The sequence below is a fragment of the Coregonus lavaretus genome, assembly GCF_964263955.1.
Source record: "Coregonus lavaretus genome assembly, chromosome: 18".
Lineage (NCBI taxonomy): Eukaryota > Metazoa > Chordata > Actinopteri > Salmoniformes > Salmonidae > Coregonus > Coregonus lavaretus.
The window spans coordinates 28,962,214-28,983,943 of NC_140005.1; the positions used below are offsets into that span (position 1 = coordinate 28,962,214).

Here is a 21,730-nt window from a genome sequence, read left to right on the forward strand (position 1 = left end):
GGCATGCACGGCTAACCTCTTAGCACTGCTACAACAAAACCCATGTTTAGTTGCTTTATCTCTTTCTATCTTGGCTATTTTGTTGTACTGTTATGTTGAATTGCTGTATGTATTTGATATTCATGTTCTTGTGGTACATATTGAGGGCTCTAATTTCGGCTGCCGTTAAGGTGGCACTAGTGTCAAATGCACATTAGTTAGCAATTTCATCATGTAAAAACTAGCGCACTGGCATTTTCCAGCCCAAGCCCCAGGTTCGGTAATTTACCTGTCTAACATCAGCATGCTTGCGCTCAAATGGCAGGGATGGAATTATTTTAGGCCTGTCCTTAAAACATGATCCAAAGTGCTAATTTCAGGCAGCAGTGGTAGGGATATTTAAGACTAACCAAAAACTGGTTTTAGTGGAAAGGCAGTTGGTTACAGCATGAATTTTGACGGCGGAAACGCAGCCTATCCAGTCGTTCTCACCGTCATTATGGGGTATGTGTAGATTGATGAGGAAAAAAACTAATTTAATCAATTTTAGAATAAGGCTGTAACGTAACAAAATGTGGAAAAAGTAAAGGGGTCTGAATACTTTCCGAATGCACTGTATATATTTTATATATACATTGAAGCCATGCAATTACTTAGAACAATGTGGACTGCAAACAGGTTCAAGGTAACATATTTGTGACCGACTACCTCTATTCAGTTTTTTTTACATTGGATAAAAGTAGAGACTCCTCAGAGCTACAAAATGGTATATCATACACTGCAGTTGAGGAACAATGAAAAAGTAATTCTGCCTTAAAAGTTAATAAACTTGTAACTAGGGCTGTGGCGGTGATGACATTTTGTCAGCCGGTGATTGTCAAGCAAATAACTGCCTGTCTCTCAGTAATTGACTGTTAATGAACATAAACACATTTAGCATCTCCTGGCTTCCACTTATAGCCTACAAGCCACTGATGCAGACCTTTGGAACATATACATTTAAAAAAAGTTTACATTTTAGTCATTTAGCAGACGCTCTTATCCAGAGCGACTTACAGGAGCAATTAGGGTTAAGTGCCTTGCTCAAGGGCACATCAACAGATTTTTCACCTAGTCGGCTTGGGGATTAGAACCAGCGACCTTTCGGTTACTGGCACAACACTCTTAACCACTAAGCTACCTGACGCTAGCTTTAATCCGTTTCATATAGCCTACACCATCACAATAAATCCATTATTTATTTTAGACAGGTCTAAAGAAACATCATATGAAGAAAATTTCGTATATTTCAGAAGAACAGAATAGCATACTCTGAGTTGTCCTTATGTTAGGCTCTGATCTGGCTATGCCATATGGCTGTGGGCTACACTAGTTAATTTAACAAACAAGATTTGCTTAGAATTCCGTGGCATTATTTTATAGTATGAAGAATACCATTGAACATAACTGAATAAAATAGAAAGGATGTTTTCTCCAAACGATTTGTGAGGGAGAGCGCACATGCGGCTGTCAAATGTTCTCACGCAATTGCATAGCCTATAGAATTGTTGCGCAACATGAGCTCTCATTAAGTGTTTGATTTGATTTTCAATTACATTTGCATTGATGTCAGAGTGATTAGATGGACAATAGATTGCTGAGCTCCAGGCAGTTAGCAAGTTTGGTAGGCTACTAATGACCAGCAGCAGCAGCATCAGAGCTTGGAGAAGCGTAGTTACCGTGACTAAACGGTCACATGGAATTTGACTGCAGTCATGACTCGTGACTGCCGGTGTGGCCCCACTTTTGAGAAAAGGGCCTTTGAATGTTTTGGTGCACCTACAGGAGAGCTCTTCTTTGTCTACACCTATTCAGCATCGTTCACACTCTCTTACGCCTTAGTGCCACCCATCTCTTTAACGATTCACATGTAAGGCCATGTGCTAAACAGTGTAAGGTAGTGTAGTAAAAAACCAAGGATTTCAAGGCTGTGGTGAAGTGGTGAAAGTAGCCTACAATAAAGAAAAACTCCAGGTAAAAATACAGTATCTAGACCTTGGCCTATATCCTAATCTGACTTAGGTACAGGTCATGTTGTTCTTCACATCTCTAGTAAACACACACTATATCAAATAAAATATGTTTATTTGTCACATGCACAGGATACAGAAGGAACAGTACAGTGAAATAGTTACTTGCATATTTGCATAGTTGCAATATAGAAAATAGAAAGTGTCCAGATAAAAAATATTGTATAATTATTAGATGATGCTTACCCAGACACACTTGTCTAAATTGATGGGTCACTATTGTGTAGACATGTAGCTACACATGTTCATGAAATACGTTAGATGGCCGTAATCACCCCCAGACACACCTAGCTAACATGATGGATCATGTAATCATCTGGCAAAGTGGAGTCTTTTGTTTAGACATGTAGCTAGCAAGCTAAACAATTAACCATATTCTCAACCCATACAGTAGCAATACAAACAGATTGTCATAGCTAGCCACCATACATGACATTCTGTAGTATGAATCTGCAGTTAGCTAAAGCTAAACAACTAGGTTCAATGTTAGCTAGCGTGCTAAGATTAGGCTATAACTAGCAATGCAAATGGCTTTCTGAGATACTAATAATATTACTACACAAATTATATAAGTAACGTTAGCTAGCGAGCCAGCAAGCTAATGTTCGCTAGCTAGCTAACAGTTCGCTTTAACTTGCAATGAAAATGACTTTCTGACTAAATTAGAAACTTATATCTGAAAATGTCTGACTCTAACCCGTATACATGGATGAATGCTTCACGGCAGACTGGAACCCCTTTTAACTAAGTCATCCTGTGTCTTTTCCGTTGTTGTTTGTACAGCTTGGCCCGTTATGTGAAGTCATTCCGGTTCACACTGACCGTGTTCAGAAAGTAGTCCATCACAACTTTTTCCCACTGATCTTTGTCGATAGCGCCTGCTAAATTCAGGGCAGCAATGTTGTTGAGAGCAGTAGCAACACTTCTGCAGTTCTCCATGGCTAACGTTATATCTTTCAAAAAAGCCGCGGTAGTAAGGGTTATCTACACATACCGAGCAGCTCATGTTATAGACCGAAGCATACATGGCAGACCAATCCGAACTCATCTCTTGGCATGTCCAGCCCATCCATTATCTCAGCCAATCATGGCTAGTGGGAAGGTTCCTGTCTTTTAGTGGCTAAACCAACTAGGCTCGTAATTTAACAATTGTATTCGTATTTACAGATGGCATGCAAGTTTGTTATTAAGGCATATACAGTGGGGAGAACAAGTATTTGATAAACTGCCGATTTTGCAGGTTTTCCTACTTACAAAGCATGTAGAGGTCTGTCATTTTTATCATAGGTACACTTCAACTGTGAGAGACGGAATCTAAAACAAAAATCCAGAAAATCACATTGCATGATTTTTAAGTAATTAATTTGCATTTTATTGCATGACATAAGTATTTGATCACCTACCAACCAGTAAGAATTCCAGCTCTCACAGACCTGTTAGTTTTTCTTTAAGAAGCCCTCCTGTTCTCCACTCATTACCTGTATTAACTGCACCTGTTTGAACTCGTTACCTGTATAAAAGACACCTGTCCACACACTCAATCAAACAGACTCCAACCTCTCCACAATGGCCAAGACCAGAGAGCTGTGTAAGGACATCAGGGATAAAATTGTAGACCTGCACAAGGCTGGGATGGGCTACAGGACAATAGGCAAGCAGCTTGGTGAGAAGGCAACAACTGTTGGCGCAATTATTAGAAAATGGAAGAAGTTCAAGATGACGGTCAATCACTCTCGGTCTGGGGCTCCATGCAAGATCTCACCTCGTGGGGCATCAATGATCATGAGGAAGGTGAGGGATCAGCCCAGAACTACACGGCAGGACCTGGTCAATGACCTGAAGAGAGCTGGGACCACAGTCTCAAAGAAAACCATTAGTAACACACTAAACCGTCATGGATTAAAATCCTGCAGCGCACGCAAGGTCCCCCTGCTCAAGCCAGCGCATGTCCAGGCCCATCTGAAGTTTGCCAATGACCATCTGGATGATCCAAAATAGAGCTTTTTGGTCTAAACTCCACTCGCCGTGTTTGGAGGAAGAAGAAGGATGAGTACAACCCCAAGAACACCATCCCAACCGTGAAGCATGGAGGTGGAAACATCATTCTTTGGGGATGCTTTTCTGCAAAGGGGACAGGACAACTGCACCGCATTGAGGGGAGGATGGATGGGGCCATGTATCGCGAGATCTTGGCCAACAACCTCCTTCCCTCAGTAAGAGCATTGAAGATGAGTCGTGGCTGGGTCTTCCAGCATGACAACGACCCGAAACACACAGCCAGGGCAACTAAGGAGTGGCTCAGTAAGAAGCATCTCAAGGTCCTGGAGTGGCCTAGCCAGTCTCCAGACCTGAACCCAATAGAAAATATTTGGAGGGAGCTGAAAGTCCGTATTGCCCAGCGACAGCCCCGAAACCTGAAGGATCTGGAGAAGGTCTGTATGGAGGAGTGGGCCAAAATCCCTGCTGCAGTGTGTGCAAACCTGGTCAAGACCTACAGGAAATGTATGATCTCTGTAATTGCAAACAAAGGTTTCTGTACCAAATATTAAGTTCTGCTTTTCTGATGTATCAAATACTTATGTCATGCAATAAAATGCAAATTAATTACTTAAAAATCATGCAATGTGATTTTCTGGATTTTTGTTTTAGATTCCGTCTCTCACAGTTGAAGTGTACCTATGATAAAAATTACAGACCTCTACATGATTTGTAAGTAGGAAAACCTGCAAAATCGACAGTGTATCAAATACTTGTTCTCTCCACTGTAAGTTCACATGTTCCAGAAGGCAAAAACTTGTTCTTCCCCAAAAACTTTTTTTAGATTCAAATACCTCTCCTGTGAAGTAGCGACGTGTGACATACGCCTAGCTTCCTGAAATGGGTCACATTTAGCAAAGATGGGATAAGTCTGCATTTTGTTATTTTGTTTCTGTAAGCTGTTTAACAAACTATAAGGGACTAACATTGGAATTATAGTTGATTCAGGCGGCAGGTAGCTTAGTGGTTAAGAGCGTTGTGCCAGTAACCAAAAGGTCGCTGGTTCTAATCCCTGAGCCAACTAGGTGAAAAATCTGTCTATGCCCTTGAGCAAGGCACTTAACCCTAATTGCTCCTGTAAATCGCTCTGGATAAGAGCGTCTGCTAAATGACGTAAAATGTAAAAAAAATCCAAGGCAATACATAAAAGACCGTAAATATACAACTTGAAGCAACCACACATTTAGCCATGGAGCATGTTCTAATTGGCCAGTGAGGGGCCAAGCCTTGACTCACCCACAACATGTTTATTCATCAAAACCCAGCCCTTTCGTGCCAACGCCAGCAACTGCGCCAATAATTGTGCTTGTAAAAATAGCAAAAATATTTCTGCCACACCCCAGAACCTATAGCGCTACCGCCCAGTGCTTAGATTGACCGTTGCGTTAAAATAGAGGCCTGAAAGTGAAAGGGAAGGGCTTGGTTGGTTTATAAACTGTTTGTGTTAACCGCTGCGATGCTAAATGCCATGGTCGTGATGGTGAATGAAAAGCACTGTTTGACAGCACTTACCAACTCAAATGACTCACATTAGTACGCAGACTACGCACTCTCTGTACAGAAAGCTGATATCCACGCACGCACACACACACACCTCCTTTCAGAACATGTGCCCACAGAGGTCATAAAACATGATTTCTACCACTCTCCAACCTCCCTCTTTCCCTCCATCCATCCCCCACCACTCTTCCCAAGGACTTGGGGTCTGCATTTAATACACCCAATTACTTAGCCCCCCTGGTTCATCTGGGTTGTGCATTACGTCAGACCTGGCAAGCAGGCAGGTAGCATTTTTATCTGGGAGATGCCATTCGCCCCCTCTCCTCCCTCTCTCTCCTCTTTACAGATTTAATTACCAGGTTTTCATTGAGGCTGCTTGATGGATGCTCATAGGACGAGCCCCCTCCCAAGCACAGCACAGTGACTTCACAAAATAATCATGAAAATGCTGGCCAATGGGGTTAGGCAATGGGGAGGTGGGGACAGAACCTCAGCAGCAGTACAGCCCTCTGGGAAGTGGAAAGAAACTGACGCCATCCAGCGAGCAAGATCGACTGCTGTACGTTGTATACACGTAGAGCCAAAAGGAACCGCTATAGCTACAATTTGGACTGTGGTCAAGACCTACGTTGCCAAATCCACTTGGCGCAAAGACGCCAGAAATTGCTAGGTTGCGTGAGGGAAAACCTGAGGATAGCTATGAAAATACACACACGTCTATTTTAAATTTCCCTTTCTCCCTCTCTCTCCTTTCTCTTTCCTCAGTTCAGCCGTAGCCAGACTTCAGAAATATACTAGAGAAGCTTGTTTAGGGAATCAAATCAAATTGTATTTGTCACATGCGCCGAATACAACAGGTGTAGACCTTACAGTGAAATGCTTACTTACAAGCCCTTAACCAACAATGCAGTTTTAAGAAAGAATACCAAAATAAATCACAAAACATACTATATGAAATAAAAGTAACAGATAATTAAAGAGCAGCAGTAAAAATAACAATAGCGAGGCTATATACAGGGGGTACCGGTACCGAGTCAATGTGCGGGGGCACCGGTTAGTCGAGGTAATTGGGGTAATATGTACATGTAGGTAGAGTTATTAAAGTGACTATGCATAGATAATAAACAGAGAGTAGCAGCAGTGTAAAAGAGGGGTGGGGGGGCAATGCAAATAGTCTGGGTAGCCATTTGATTAGGTGTTCAGGAGTCTTATGGCTTGGGGGTAGAAGCTGTTTAGAAGCCTCTTGGACCTAGACTTGGCACTCCGGTACCGCTTGCGGTGCGGTAGCAGAGAGAACAGTCTATGACTAGTGTGGCTGGAGTCTTTGACAATTTTGAGGGCCTTCCTCTGACACCGCCTGGTATAGAGGTCCTGGATGGCAGGAAGCTTGGCCCCAGTGATGTATTGGGCCGTACGCACTACCCTCTGTAGTGCCTTGCGGTCGGAGGCCGAGCAGTTGCCATACCAGGTGGTGATGCAACCAGTCAGGATGCTCTCGATGGTGCAGCTGTAGAACCTTTTCAGGATCTGAGGACCCATGCCAAATCTTTTCATTTTCCTTAGTGGGAATAGGTTTTGTCGTGCCCTCTTCACGACTGTCTTGGTGTGCTTGGACCATGTTAGTTTGTTGGTGATGTGGACACCAAGGAACTTGAAGCTCTCAACCTGCTCCACTACAGCCCAGTCGATGAGAATGGGGGCGTACTCAGTCCTCTTCTTTTTCCTGTAGGCCACAATCATCTCCTTTGTCTTGATCACGTTGAGGGAGAGGTTGTTATTCTGGCACCACACGGCCAGGTCTCTGACCTCCTCCCTATAGGCTGTCTTGTCGTTGTCGGTGATCAGGCCTACCACTGTTGTGTCATCGGCAAACTTAATGATGGTGTTGGAGTCGTGCCTGGTCATGCAGTCATGAGTGAACAGGGAGTACAGGAGAGGACTGAGCACGCACCCCTGAGGGGTCTAGGGTTTCTGGGATAATGGTGTTGATGTGAGCCATGACCAGCCTTTCAAAGCACTTCATGGCTACAGACGTGAGTGCTACGGGTCGGTAGTCATTTAGGCAGGTTACCTTAGTGTTCTTGGGCACAGGGACTATGGTAGTCTGCTTGAAACATGTTAGTATTACAGACTCAGACAGGGAGAGGTTAAAAATGTCAGTGAAGACACTTGCCAGTTGGTCAGCGCATGCTCGGAGTACACGTCCTGGTAATCCGTCTGAATGTTGACCTGTTTAAAGGTCTTACTCACATCGGCTACAGAGAGCGTGATCACACAGTCATCCGGAACAGCTGATGCTCTCATGCATGTTTCAGTGTTACTTGCCTCGAAGCGAGCATAGAAGTAATTTAGCTCGTCTGGTAGGCTCGTGTCACTGCGCAGCTCGCGGCCGTGCTTCCCTTTGTGGTCTGTAATAGTTTGCAAGCCCTGCCACATCCGACGAGCGTCGGTGCCGGTGTAGTACGATTCGATCTTAGTCCTGTATTAACGCTATTTGATGGTTCGTCGGAGGTCATAGCGAGATTTCTTATAAGCTTCCGGGTTAGAGTCCCACTCCTTGAAAGCGGCAGCTCTACCCTTTAGCTCAGTGCGGATGTTGCCTGTAATCCATGGCTTCTGGTTGGGGTATGTACGTACAGTCACTGTGGGGACGACGTCATTGATGCACTTATTGTCATCCAATCCTTGTAATAAATTTAAAGCAATAGCCTACCCGCGTGTGGTCAACTAGATGATCATCTCAGCACAGTTTTGATTGGGACAGCACCATTGTGCTGCTTTGAGACAAGCGTGGGGACTCCGATTTATGTTTTCACTGAATCTCCGTTTGGATATTGGTTAGGCTACAATTAGGCTGGAGAAATGTTAGTCAAGGTAAGTGCTGCCCATGTTCATCTTTTTTTAATTGTCTCATTTATTAGAACATTTTGCCATCTTATGTAGTTTAACAAGTGGATTATTTTGCTTTTCACTCGCAGTCGCTTAGTAGCCTGGACCTACTCCCGACCAAAAGCCTGTGACTTAACTGACTGGTCTGATAATCAATCAATGTGATTTTGTTTCACTGAATCTCTGTCTATATAGGCTATTTGGTTAGTTGGTTCTCTGTGGTCCTCTGTAGCTCAATTGGTAGAGCATGGCGCTTGTAACGCCAGGGAAGTGGGTTCGTTCCCCGGGACCACACATACGTAAAAATGTATGCGCACATGACTGTAAGTCGCTTTGGATAAAAGCGTCTGCTAAATGGCAAATTATTATTAAATTATTATTGGTTTCTGACTGGGCAAATAAGTGGAGGTGAGGTGGTACAGCTCATCTATTTGTTTGCTCATCTATCACTGATCAGAAACATTTAGCATGCAATAATGTAGCCTAAATCAAGTGTAGGCCTGTTATTTTTGCTCAATCGCATATAAGCAACTCCAAAAGCCTGCAGAGGTTGTGAAATATGAATGAAAATAGGATTGCTATTAATTTCTATCGATATCATGATGAAGGTAAGACCCTACGCCTGCTCATTAACAAAGCGGATTGAGGGTAGGAACGAGATGAAACGTGGGGAAAAAAGTATATGGGCTTGGGCTCTGTTTCAATAATTTTTTTATGTCACAGGTTCCGTGACACGTTTCCCTTTGTGTGGGGAAAATATGTATTGTCTTTTATTTGGTTATATTCCATTATATTCTTACTATAAAATATACAGTATGTGTGTTCACTGTGATCAGGTAGGTGTGTCTTGTCTGTTTAATGAACAAAATAACAAACTATTGATTTCATTTGGATGGCGCAGCAATGCCCTTAACAGGTCTAATTAAACTCAAAATATGCTATTTTATTATTTTGAAAATAAATTGTATTATTCTCATAATGTTTCTTAGGGCCTGCATAAATTAATTAATAATACATTTATTTTTGATGGTGTATATTCTCAATGGATTCATTCAAATAGATGCTCACCCACATCTGCACACCACTACTACCACTTGTCCCCGGTGAGGTATAAAGGTGTATGCAGGCAAGAATGTGATAAAAGTGGGCCTCTTTGTAAGGGGGTCATATAAACATAGCCTGTAAAAAAAATTGGGCAAAGTACCATAAATCCTATGTGAAAGCAGTATTACAGACAAACACACACGCACACACACCCAGGTCAACCCTCATTGTTTTGAACCCCTGTCAGACAGTGTACTGGGAGATGAGAGGAGAGGGGTTTTGGGTGGCATGTCTCTGGCATTACTGGGATCACTGTGTGACTCTGGAGGTTTGAACCTGATATCCCCACAGTGTCACGCAAACAGCAGGCCTCTTTCACACTCACACTCTTCCCCTCCTCCTCACTTTGAGTTCCCCACTCCCTCTCCCTCTTTAAATACCCCAGGAGCCCTCACTCTCTCAACCTCTCACCCACCTGGTCCTAAACGTGTTCCATCAGTCTGTCAGAGTGACACACAGAGGCTTCTCCTTTCATTTGCATGGTCTTGATTAGTTTTACCATAATTAAATGAATGGAGACTGTTGGCTTTAGCGTCATCAGCTTAGTATAAATCTAGTAGTTTGGCCATAGGCAGGACATAAAACAGTCATTGCAGTGACATGAATGAATTCCATACACAGTACAGTTTTGTTACTCAACTCTTACTCTTTTGATAGTTATGAAACAGACAACTAAACTGACATCCAGTTTGTTTATCAGCTACCTTGAAGTGTTTTGACGGTTTTTGATCAAACTAATAAATGTAGTGCTGGTTACTGACTGACTGACAAACTAATACTCTCTCATCCATCAGATGTGAAGAAGGACTGGTCGGACCACGCCCTGTGGTGGGAGAAGAAGAAGACGTGGCTGCTGAAGACCCACTGGACCCTGGACAAGTATGGTATCCAGGCAGACGCCCGGCTCCTCTTCACCCCCCAGCACAAGCTGCTGCGCCTGCAGCTGCCCAACATGAAGCACATGAAGGTCAAGGTCAACTTCTCTGACCGCGTCTTCAAGGCCGTGTCCGACATCTGCAAGACTTTCAGTAAGTCACAGATGTTTTGTCAACTCTAACTATAATGCACCTATCCTACCAAAGGTCCTGTATAGTGTACAGTGTAAACTCTTTCTAAAAGGTTGGTTGAGCGCGATGGTACCTCCTTTCGTCCACTCTAACCTTGCCATAATAATCTTGGTATTTTTAGATGCACTACCAGAAGCGTTCTCTACCTCCAATCTAGTCAGGCATATCTGCCGCTCCTCCTGTAGCCTTTTGTTGTGTTTATCAAACAGAGCCTGAGCTATCAGATATCAGCACTCACTTCACCTCCTCTCCTGACAGGCCACTGTTCAGGCACCTTGACTCTGCTAGATCTGTCCTTGGAATAGAGCTGGGAATAACTGTCTGAATCCTGTTTAGTCAACAGAGTAGGGCTGCACGATATATCGTTTCAGCATCGACAAAGACATGGTACCAATTAACACGGTTACCAAAGAGGGTTTTAAAAACATGATCCGGTCGCTTGACAAGTGGTATGTAATGCCATCACGCAACTATTTTTCTCAAGTTGCCATCCAAGAGTTGTACGAGAAATGCAAGGCACAAGTTGAAACAGAGCTGTCACAAGTGGAATATTATACAGCAACAACTGACTTTATTTTTATGGGTCATTTAGCAGATGCTCTTATCCAGAGCGACTTACAGGCGCAATTAGGGTTAAGTGCCTTGCTTAAGGGTACATCGACAGATTTTTCACCTAGTCGGCTCGGATTAGAACCAGCGACCTTTCGGTTACTGGCACAACACTCTTACCCACTAAGCTACTTGCCGCCCTGGACTTGTGGTCCAGCCGGACAACGGAGCCCTACATAAGTCTGACCATACACTTTATTAATGAGGACTTCCACCTGAAAAGTCGCTGTTTACAAACTGCATTTTTCCAGAGGATCATACATACATCCTGTATTTTTTCATATCGCAATATATATAGCAGAAGAAAAAATATATCGCAATGTCAGTTATTTCCAATATCGTGCAACCCTACAACAGAGTTGATCAATCTAGCACTGCCTAATGACTCACACATTCAGAGAGATGGATATTATCTCACACACACATTACTGTGTCCAGATTTAGCCCTCAAGGCCCTGCCCCCTTGCCGAGCACTGAGGTCAGACACCCCTCCTTTATCGATATCTGCCCCTGGCCCTGCCCTACGGCTCTGTCAGCTAGAGTTCAGAGGTAAAAGTCTCTCTCATTTATTTTATTTAAATTTTATTTATTAGGATCCCCAATTAGCCAATGCAGCGGCTATACTTCTTGGGGTCCAAACAGGGAACAAAACACAACAAATAAAATACATAATATACAGTGCCTTCAAAGTATTCACACCCCTTGACTTTTTTCACATTTTGTTGTTACAGCCTGAATTTAAAATGGATTACATTTAGATTTTTTGTCACTGGCCTACTTACATTTAAATTTTAGTCATTTAGCAGACGCTCTTATCCAGAGCGACTTACAGGAGCAATTAGGGTTAAGTGCCTTGCTCAAGGGCACATCGGCAGATTTTTCACCTAATCAGCTCGGGGATTAGAACCAGCGACCTTTGGGGTACTGGCACAACGCTCTTAACCACTAAGCTACCTACTTGTGTGTCAAAGTGGAATTATGTTTTTCTAAATGTTTACAAATTAATAATGAATGAAAAGCTGAAATGTCTTGAGTCAATAAGTCTTCAACCCCTTTGTTATGGCAAGCCTAAATAAGTTCAGGAGTAAAGATGTGCTTAACAAGTCACATAATAAGTTGGATGGACTCCCTATGTGTGCAATAATAGTGTTTAACATGATTTTTGAATGACTACCTCTGTACCCCACATTACATTTACGTCATTTAGCAGACGCTCTTATCCAGAGCGACTTACAGTTAGTGAGTGCATACATTATTTTTTACACTGGCCCCCCGTGGGAATCAAACCCAAACGCCATGCTCTACCAACTGAGCTACATCCCTGCCGGCCATTCCCTCCCCTACCCTGGACGACGCTGGGCAAATTGTGCGCCGCCCCATGGGTCTCCCGGTCACGACCGGCTACGACAGAGCCTGGATTCGAACCAGGATCTCTAGTGGCACAGCTAGCACTGCGATGCAGTGCCTTAGACCACTGCGCCACTCGGGAGGCTGAATATAGAATAATCTGTAATGTCCCACAGTTGAGCAGTGAATTTCAAACACTGATTCAACCACAAAGACCAGGGAGGTTTTCAATGCCTTGCAAAGAAGGGCACCAATTGGTAGATGGGTCAAAATAAAATAAAAACTGACATTGAATATCCCTTTTGAGCATGGTGAAGTTATTAATTACACTTTGGATCGTGTATCAATACAACCAGTCACTACAAAGATACAGGCGTCCTTCCTAACTCAGTTGCCGGAGAGGAAGAAAACTGAGGATGGATCAATAACATTGTATTTACTCCACAATACTAACCTAATTGACAGAGTGAAAAGGAAGCCTGTACAGAATAAAAATATTCTAAAACATGCATCCCGTTTGCACTCTCTTTAAGAGTGTGCTCCTAATCTAAGCTCATTACCTGTATAAAAGACACCTGGGAGCCAGAAATCTTTCTGATTGAGAGGGGGTCAAATACTTATTTCCCTCCTTAAAATACAAATCAATTTATAACATTTTTGACATGGGTTTTTCTGGATTTTTTGTTGTTGTTATTCTGTCTCTCACTGTTCAAATAAACCTACCATTAAAATTATAGACTGATCATTTCTTTGTCAGTGGGCAAATGTACAAAATCAGCAGGGGATCAAATACTTTTTTCCCTCACTGTATTTTCTTTGAAATGAGAGAGGACAAATAACATATTTGATGGAGTATAAATAAACTGATGTGCTGGATGACTGTGTCGGTATTCAGAGATAGGTGACTAACTAAATGAACAGGGCTAGTAGCAGGCCCCTCTTCTCCTCTCTGCTGCCCAGTCCTTGTTAGGAATGTGTCTACCTCTGCCTTAATAAATCTATTTTAGTTTCAGAGAAATTCAGGACAAATTGCTCTTGGCTGACTTGGCGCGTGCCGGAGTGTCATACGATGACTTACGGTGGCTGGGAAGGGACTCGCAGTACATCTCTCTCTGCCCCTCTCATACTTACCTCACCCTTTCCTTGTTGCCTTTTAGGAGAATTTCTAGGGAAATTCTAGAACATTAAAGTTTTCAATCATGTCCTTCATACATGTGGACAGTTGACTTAGTGACCTAGTCTCTTCTGGAACTACCGTGCCTATAGAAAGTCTACACCCCCCTTGGATTTCTTCACATTTTATTGTGTTAAAAAGTGGGATTAAAATGGATTTAAATGTACTTTTTATATGATTTAATGAAAAATAAATCCCTAATATACCTTGATTAGATAAGTATTCACACCCCTGAATCAATACATGTTAGAAACACATTTGGCAGAGATTACAGATGTGAGTCTTCTTGGGTAAGTTGCTGAGCTTTCCACACCTGGATTGTGCAACATTTGCCCACTTTATTATTTTCAAAATTCTTCAAGCTCTGTCAAATTGGTTATTGGTCATTGCTAGACAATCATTTTCAGCTCTTGCCATATATTTTCAAGCAGATTTAACAGATTAAAACTAACTTGGCCACTCAGGAACATTCACCGTCTTCTTGGTAAGCAACTCCTGTGTACATTTTTGTTTTTGGTTATTGTCCTGCTGAAAGGTGAATTCCTTGCCCAGTTTTTGGTGTAAAGCAGATTGAAGGTTTTCCTCTAGGTTGCCTGTGCTTAGCTCCATCCCATTAATTTTCATCCTGAAAAACTCCCTAGTCTTTGCCGATGTCAAGCATACCCAAACCAACATAGACCACAGCCTGTCCATTCAAATGAGTCATAGTGGGCAGAACAAGCAAGGAGGTTGGCAGAGCCAAGCACGAGCTAGCGAGATCCTATTGGTGCATTCTAGCATGCATTTGCATATTTATGTTAGGGAACGCCTACTTTGAAGTGCGCGTGTGCAATAACTAAATTCGCCTTTGCACTCCTAAACAACGCAATTTTTTAAAATTTTGGAAAAGGGTAAAGTCTACAAAACTTACTCTACTCTGTTCATAACAGATTCTAGTTTTCGGAACAGAAAACTGTATTGAGATCAAATGTTTCATCAATGAGAAAATGAGCAGAATGTTGGCCAAAATCCATCTTGTTCCATCTTCTCCCACTGCCGGCCACTGGGCTTCCTCTCACTACCATATTTGGTAGTGAGTGGAAACACCAAGCGGATACTTCACGTTCATACATCAGGTGAAATATGTCTCATTGTTCTATCTGTGCCCATACCATGATGCAGCCACCACCATGCTTGAAAATAAGGAGACCGTTACTCAGTGATGTGTTGTGTTGGATTTTCCCCAAACATAAGGCTTTGCATTTAGGCCAAAAAGTGTGTTCCTTTGTCATGTTTTTTTGCAGTATTACTTTATTCTGTATATTTTTGTTCTTCTTTTCACTCTCATTATTGTAGAGTCACTACAATGTTGTTGATCCATCCTCAGTTTTATCCCATCACAGCCATTGAACTCTGTAGCCGTTTTAAAATAAGCCGTTTCCTTCCTGTTCTGCAGCTCAGTTCAGAAAGATGACTGCATCTTTGATGTGTCTGATTGGTTTAATATACTGAACAAAAATATAAACGCAACATGTAAAGTGTTGGTCCCATGTTTCATGAGCTGAAATATCTGCACAAAAAGCTTATTTCTCTCAATTTTGTGCACACATTTGTTTACATCCCTGTTAGTGAGCATTTCTCCTTTGCCAAGATAATCCATCCACCTGACAGGTGTGGCATATAAAGAAGCTCATTAAACAGCATGATCATTACACAGATGCACCTTGTGCTGGGAACAATAAAAGGCCACTAAAATGTGCAGTTTTGTCACACAACACAATGCTACAGAGTTCTCAAGTTTTGAGGGAGAGTGCAATTAGCATGCTGACAGCAGGAATGTCCACCAGAGCTGTTGCCAGAAACGTAGTTTCAGAGAATTTGGCAGTACATCCAACCGGCCTCACAACCGATGACCACATGTATGGCGTCGTGTGGGCGAGCGGTTTGCTGATGTCAACGTTGTGAACAGAGTGCCCCATTGTGGCAGTGGGGTTATGGTATGGGCAGGGATAAGCTACAGACAACGAACACAGTTGCATTTTATCGATCGCAATTGTCGTGCCATTCATCCACCGCCATCACCTCATGTTTCAACGTGATAATGCACGGCCCCACGTCACAAGGATCTGTACACAATTCCTGGAAGCTGAAAATGTCCCAGTTCTTCCATGACCTGCATACTCACCAGACATGTCACCCATTGAACATGTTTGGGATGCGCTGGATCGACATGTATGACAGCATGTTCCAGTTCCCGGTAATATCCAGCAACTTCGCACAGCCATTGAAGAGGAGTGGGACAACATTACACAGGCCACAACCAACAGCCTGATCAACTCTATGCAAAGGAGTTTTCGTGCTGCATGAGGCAAATGGTGGTCACACCAGATACTGACTGGTGTTCTGATCCACGCCTCTACCTTTTATTTTAAAGGTATCTGTGACCAACAGATGCATATCTGTAGTCCTAGTCATGTGAAATCCATAGATTAGGACCTAATGCATTTTTGTTCAATTGGCAGATGTCCTTATATGAACTGTAACTCTGTAAAATCTTTGAAATTGTTGCATGTTGCGTTTATTTTTGTTCAGTATACATCATCCACAGCATAATTATTAACTTGATCATGCTTAAATATATATTCAATGTCTGATTTGTTATTGTTACCAATGTACCAATCACTGCCATTCTTTTGAGGCTTTTGAAAAAAAACTCCCTGGTCTTTGTAGTTGAATATGTGCTTGAAATTCAATACTTGCCTGAGGGACCTTACAGATGTTATATGTATGGGGGACAGAGGAAGGGTAGTCATTAAAAAATGTAAACCCCTATTGTTTTACACAGAGTGAGTCCATATAACTTATGTGATTTGTTAAGCCAAATTTGATTTCTGAACTAATTTAGGCTTGCCTGAACAAAGGGGATGAATACTTATGCAACAACTATTTTAGTTATTTAATTTGTAAAAGTTAGTAGAACTTTTCACTTTGACATTATGGAGTGTTTTGTGTAGATCAATGACAAATCACAATTAAATCTATTTAAATCCCACTTTGCAATGCAACGAAATTAGAAAAACTTTAAAGGGGGTGTAGACTTTCTATAGGCACTGTTTTTATTTGTAATTATCTGGGTGACTTTCAGTTTGTGTGACAGACATAGAGCTGCACAGCATAGGGAAAGAGATGGGGAATAAGCAGGGCCATGAAGAGAAGACTGGAGGCCTGTCCAACTGGCTCATACTGCAGACAGACAGAGGGGAGGGAGAGGGGGGAGAGATGGATTCTCTGAAGTTGTGCGAGACAGTGACCATTCAGACTGACTCCCACTCTCATTTCACTCTCTCTTCCCCTTTCTCTCACTTTCCTCATAATGATTGACTTGGAGGGTCTTTTTTTTGGGGGGGGGGGGGTCACGGTCACGCAGTAGCTGTTTCCTGGTGCAGACCAAGTTCACTCCTCCACTACAGGGAGTTCTGTTCCGCTCTCCCCTTCTTTCTCTCTTTCCTGTCACAAACAAAATAGACTAACATCCAAGCACACATCACTAACATCCACATTCTCTCTTTCTCGCTTTCTATTTGACTTTCCCCTACTCTGTCTCTTTCACCCATTCTCTCTCTCCACTCCCTACCTACCTCCCATTAACCAGATGTGTAACAGAGCTGGGGTCTCTCTAGCCATTCGAATCACACATACATTTAGAGTGAAGGATCAATCTAATGATTACTGCAGTGCTGCTGTTTTCCCATGTCCACAGCAGCTGGCTAGAGCCCAGTCAGCCCTGCCCACAGACACACACATAGTCCATCTGGGGCTGGATGAGGCAGAACAGTGGGACCCAGAACACAATAGTAAAATGTCTGAATTCCCCTTCACTCCACTCCAGCTTTGAACTGTCCTACTATCATAGAGTTGCTGGCAGCTCTGTGTTCCTGGACAATGATGTGTGTTTGGCTTGTCTCAGTCAGTGAGGGGGAGGCATTTCCTTGGTTTTGATCGCTTTGATAATGAAATAACATGTTTATCCTTCGTACTCGGAGCCAATCTAGTAAATGTTTTTTCTTGATTCTTTAAAGCTGGTATTGTGTTACAGCAGTAGTACTAGCCCATACAGTCCAAGAGGGCAGGCCTGGTGTGTGAAACTGATCTATAATGGGCGACTGACTAGGTGTCGACCATGACACTCTTGTGCAGCGATCCGGAACACCCTCACCACCACATGTTATTTTTCCTTCTCCGGCCCACAAAGCCTCGACTCCGACCAGCTGGCAGCCTGCGGCTCGTCTGTCGCCTCACATAAGAAAGGGCATGATCCCGGAGCGTGCCAAAAAAACATTGGGGCGCGGCCCTGCCACCCTGTCTGTCTGCAGAGGGAAAACCAATATGGGCGCTACGCTAGGGTGGAGGAAAGTGGACTACTTTCGTCTTCTGGAGTCTAGGTTTTGTCTGGTGTTTTTTTTGTTGATGTAATCTTATGCGTGGGATTGATGGTCTATTGTAAGGGAATATTGTTATAGTGACGTCTTGATATGAGAGGAGAGACATCAAGACACACCCTGGTATTGTTAGCTAAATGTCTGGTTGCAGTCTGTCCTCTTCAATAAGATATTTGTTTCCCTCTTGATGTTTAATTTACATTTACATTACATTTTAGTCATTTAGCAGACGCTCTTATCCAGAGCGACTTACAGTTAGTGAGTGCATACAATTTTCATACTGGCCCCCCATGGGAATCGAACCCACAACCCTGGCGTTGCAAGTGCCATGCTCTACCAACTGAGCTACAGGCGCTACAGCTGAGATGTTGCACACAGACAGAATGCCACTTATAGGGCCCTCACGCACTGCCCGCTGAAGCCTCTTCCATTCCACCAAGGGAGACCGCCAGGAAATGTTGGCCGTCACGTATGACTTGTGCATGACTGACTGTGGGACCTGACCTGGCAGCCTGAGGTCTTACAGAGGAAGACCGACCTCTAGCCTCTAGCAGGTGTGATCATTGAGACGGTCTAGAGAAGCAGTCTGTTCTGTCCAATCAGGCGGTCCAGAGGAGCAGTTAGTGCTTATGTCAGTCTTGCTGCTTCATTTAGCCGTTCTGCTCAGAACTGGCTGGCCTGGTTTTATAGAGACTGCTGCTGAGAGTGACACTCTCCTGTTACTGTGTTGTAGGTCAGCCCTGCCCTGAAGTTAACCTATAAGGGATATTTGGAGAGAGAGAGACCTGAATAGAGGGAGAAACAGATGGTTAGAAGGAGAAAGCGATGGATGGAGGAGAGAGTGGGGAGAGAACGATGGTTAGATGCGGGAGAGTTGGTTTGGGGGAGCGAGAGATGGATGGAGGGATTGAAAGGAGGGGGGACAGAGGGAAATGAAGTGAGGTATAGAGTGACAAATGGATGGATAGAGATTGAGAGAAGTGGGAGGTGCATGGTCAGTTCCCAGGCTTTGTCCTGTTCTCCATGGTCAGTGTGGTTAGACTGTTCTATCAACAGATTACTGCAGTCCAGTAGATTTGTGGACCATCACACTGGCCTGGTTCACTTTCCAGAGTGTCAAGGCTTGGATTTTGATAAAATATCAATGTGGTTTGACCACAGTTTCATTTCTACTCCGCAATTAACATGTTAACCAGAAGATAAATATTTTAACATTGTATTGTTAGTTTGCCCATACACAAAAACTCCTGCCCCTAGTCATAATGCACAAAGGGCCTATGTCACTCTGGATATGTGTGTCTGCTAAATTACTAACATGTAAATGGTTCTGTGTGGTGGGTCTCACTCCTATAGCAATGAATCATGTCTTATTATTACAACTCTACTGCAGGGCTGTCAGTCAGTCAGTCCGTCCATCCATCCACCTGGCTATGAGCCTGGATCATGTGTCAAAAGGATTTGAATGAAGCTGTTTCTTATTTTGTGGGCATCATGTTCTGTAATGAACATCAACCACTTGTAGACCTTTGCTTTGATTCTGCCTGAATCTGATTGGGTAGAAGTGTTGCACTTACCCACAGATCTAGGATCAGCGCACCTGCCCCAAATCCTAACCTTAAGGTCAAATCCTACTCCGTCAACAACACCTGCTGTTTCTGGATGGTATGACAGTATTACTCCGTCCTGCACCCTGTCCTCTTTCTCTTTCCCTCTCTACTCCTTCTCATTATTGGCAGGCTACATCAGGGGCCTGCATTCCTGATGTTACTACCCCGCTATCTACTCCTCTCCTACTTTCATTTCACTGATGAAAAGAACAGCTCTGTCCATTCTTTGTTCAGCCCATCTCTTGCAGTTTCTGGGGATGAAGAGGTAGCAATCCTAACTGTTTGGCATTCAAAATGGCCTATGTGGATAACAACAGCACTTGACGCTTTGGTGCAACTCCTGTAGACACTCACTCCTCTCTGTGCTCAGCAGTGCTAAGGCCAGGCAGCACGCCTGCACTTACATGGCTGTATAAGGGCACAGGGCTTGTGCTGCAATGCAAGAGAGAGGAAGAAGGAGAGATGGAGGGAGAGCGCGAGGGAGGGAGAGCGAGCTACCATCTGGTAGTTCTTAAAACCCCTGGAATGCTTTTTGCTTGAGTAACACAAACTAAACAAGAAATTCTCACCAAGCAAAGAAGTTCTGTCTCACTATTCCTCTCTCTCTCTCTCTCTCTCTCTCTCTCTCTCTCTCTCTCTCTCTCTCTCTCTCTCTCTCTCTCTCTCTCTCTCTCTCTCTCTCTCTCTCTCTCTCTCTCTCTCTCTCTCTCTCTCTCTCTCTCTCTCTCTCTCTCTCTCTCTCTCTCTCTCACACACATTGTCCTCCCTAGCTATGGAAAAAGAAGGGAGTGAAAGTTGTATAGGGCATGAGGGATTTAAATAGATTTTAAAATGCAAAAATTGGACAACCCTGACCAAATGAAAATTATTAAATTTAAATTCCAGAGTCACAACCACCCATCTCTTAAATGAGCGTAGAAGCATAGAAAAAAGACAGCACAGCCATTTATCCTAGCTGTGCTTTTAGAATCTAGATGGTGCACATCTATCTTTCCCAGACACATTCTGGCAGATTAAGCCAGCTCCTCCGAACCGTTCCAAAAACGTCCTGAACACTGGAGATTAATGTTGAGTGATGGTTCTCTGGCCTCCCCAGCCAACACGGAGAGGAGAGGAGAGGAGAGGAGAGGGATGCAGAGGGTTGGTGCAGCTCTGTTTGAGTCATTATATCAGGTCTGCAGTATGTCTGTCAGAGGAGACGTTAAACAAACCTCCAAGCATAGTTTAATTCCATCTACACACGCACACAACCTGAATTTTGTTGTTACAGCCTGAATTTTAAAATGGATTAAATTGAGATATAATTGTTTTTGTCACTGGCCTACACACAGACATTGAATATCCTGAAGTTATTAATTACACTTTGAATGGTGTATCAATACACCCAGTCGCTACAACGCTACAGGTGTCCTTCCTAACTCAGTTGCCTGAGAGGAAGGAAATCGCTCAGGAATTTCACCATGAGGCCAATGGTGACTTTATAACAGTTACAGAGTTTAATGGCTATGATAGGAGAAAACTGAGGATGGATCAACAAGATTGTAGTTACTCCACAATACTAACCTAATTGACTGAGGGAAAATAAGGAAGCCTGTACATCATACAAATATTCAAAAACATGCATCCTCTTTGCAACAAGGCACTAAAGTAATACTGCAAAAAAAAAAGTGGCAAAGCAATAAACTTTTTGTCCAGAATACAAAGTGTTATGTTTGGGGCTAATCCAATACAACACATTACTGAGTACCGCTCTCCATATTTTCAAGCACAGTGGTGGCTGCATTATGTTATGGGTATGCTTGTAATCGTTAAGGACTGGGGAGTTTTTCAGGATAAAAAATAAATTGAATGGAAATCAGCAGAGGCAAAATCCTAGAGGAAAACCTGGTTCAGTCTGCTTTCCACCAGACACTGGGAGATGAATTCACCT

General features: G+C 43.1%; 1 protein-coding gene across 2 annotated transcripts in view; it reads left to right on the forward strand.

Moving 5' to 3' along the window:
* LOC311145423 (fermitin family homolog 2-like) overlaps nucleotides 1-21,730 on the forward strand; it is a 100,142-nt gene that overhangs the window by 27,486 nt on the left and 50,926 nt on the right. For both annotated transcript variants that reach the window (XM_084181659.1, XM_084181660.1), the window contains exon 3: nucleotides 10,373-10,606. In XM_084181659.1, the coding sequence (XP_084037785.1) occupies nucleotides 10,373-10,606 (234 nt within the window). The remainder of the gene's footprint in view (nucleotides 1-10,372; nucleotides 10,607-21,730) is intronic.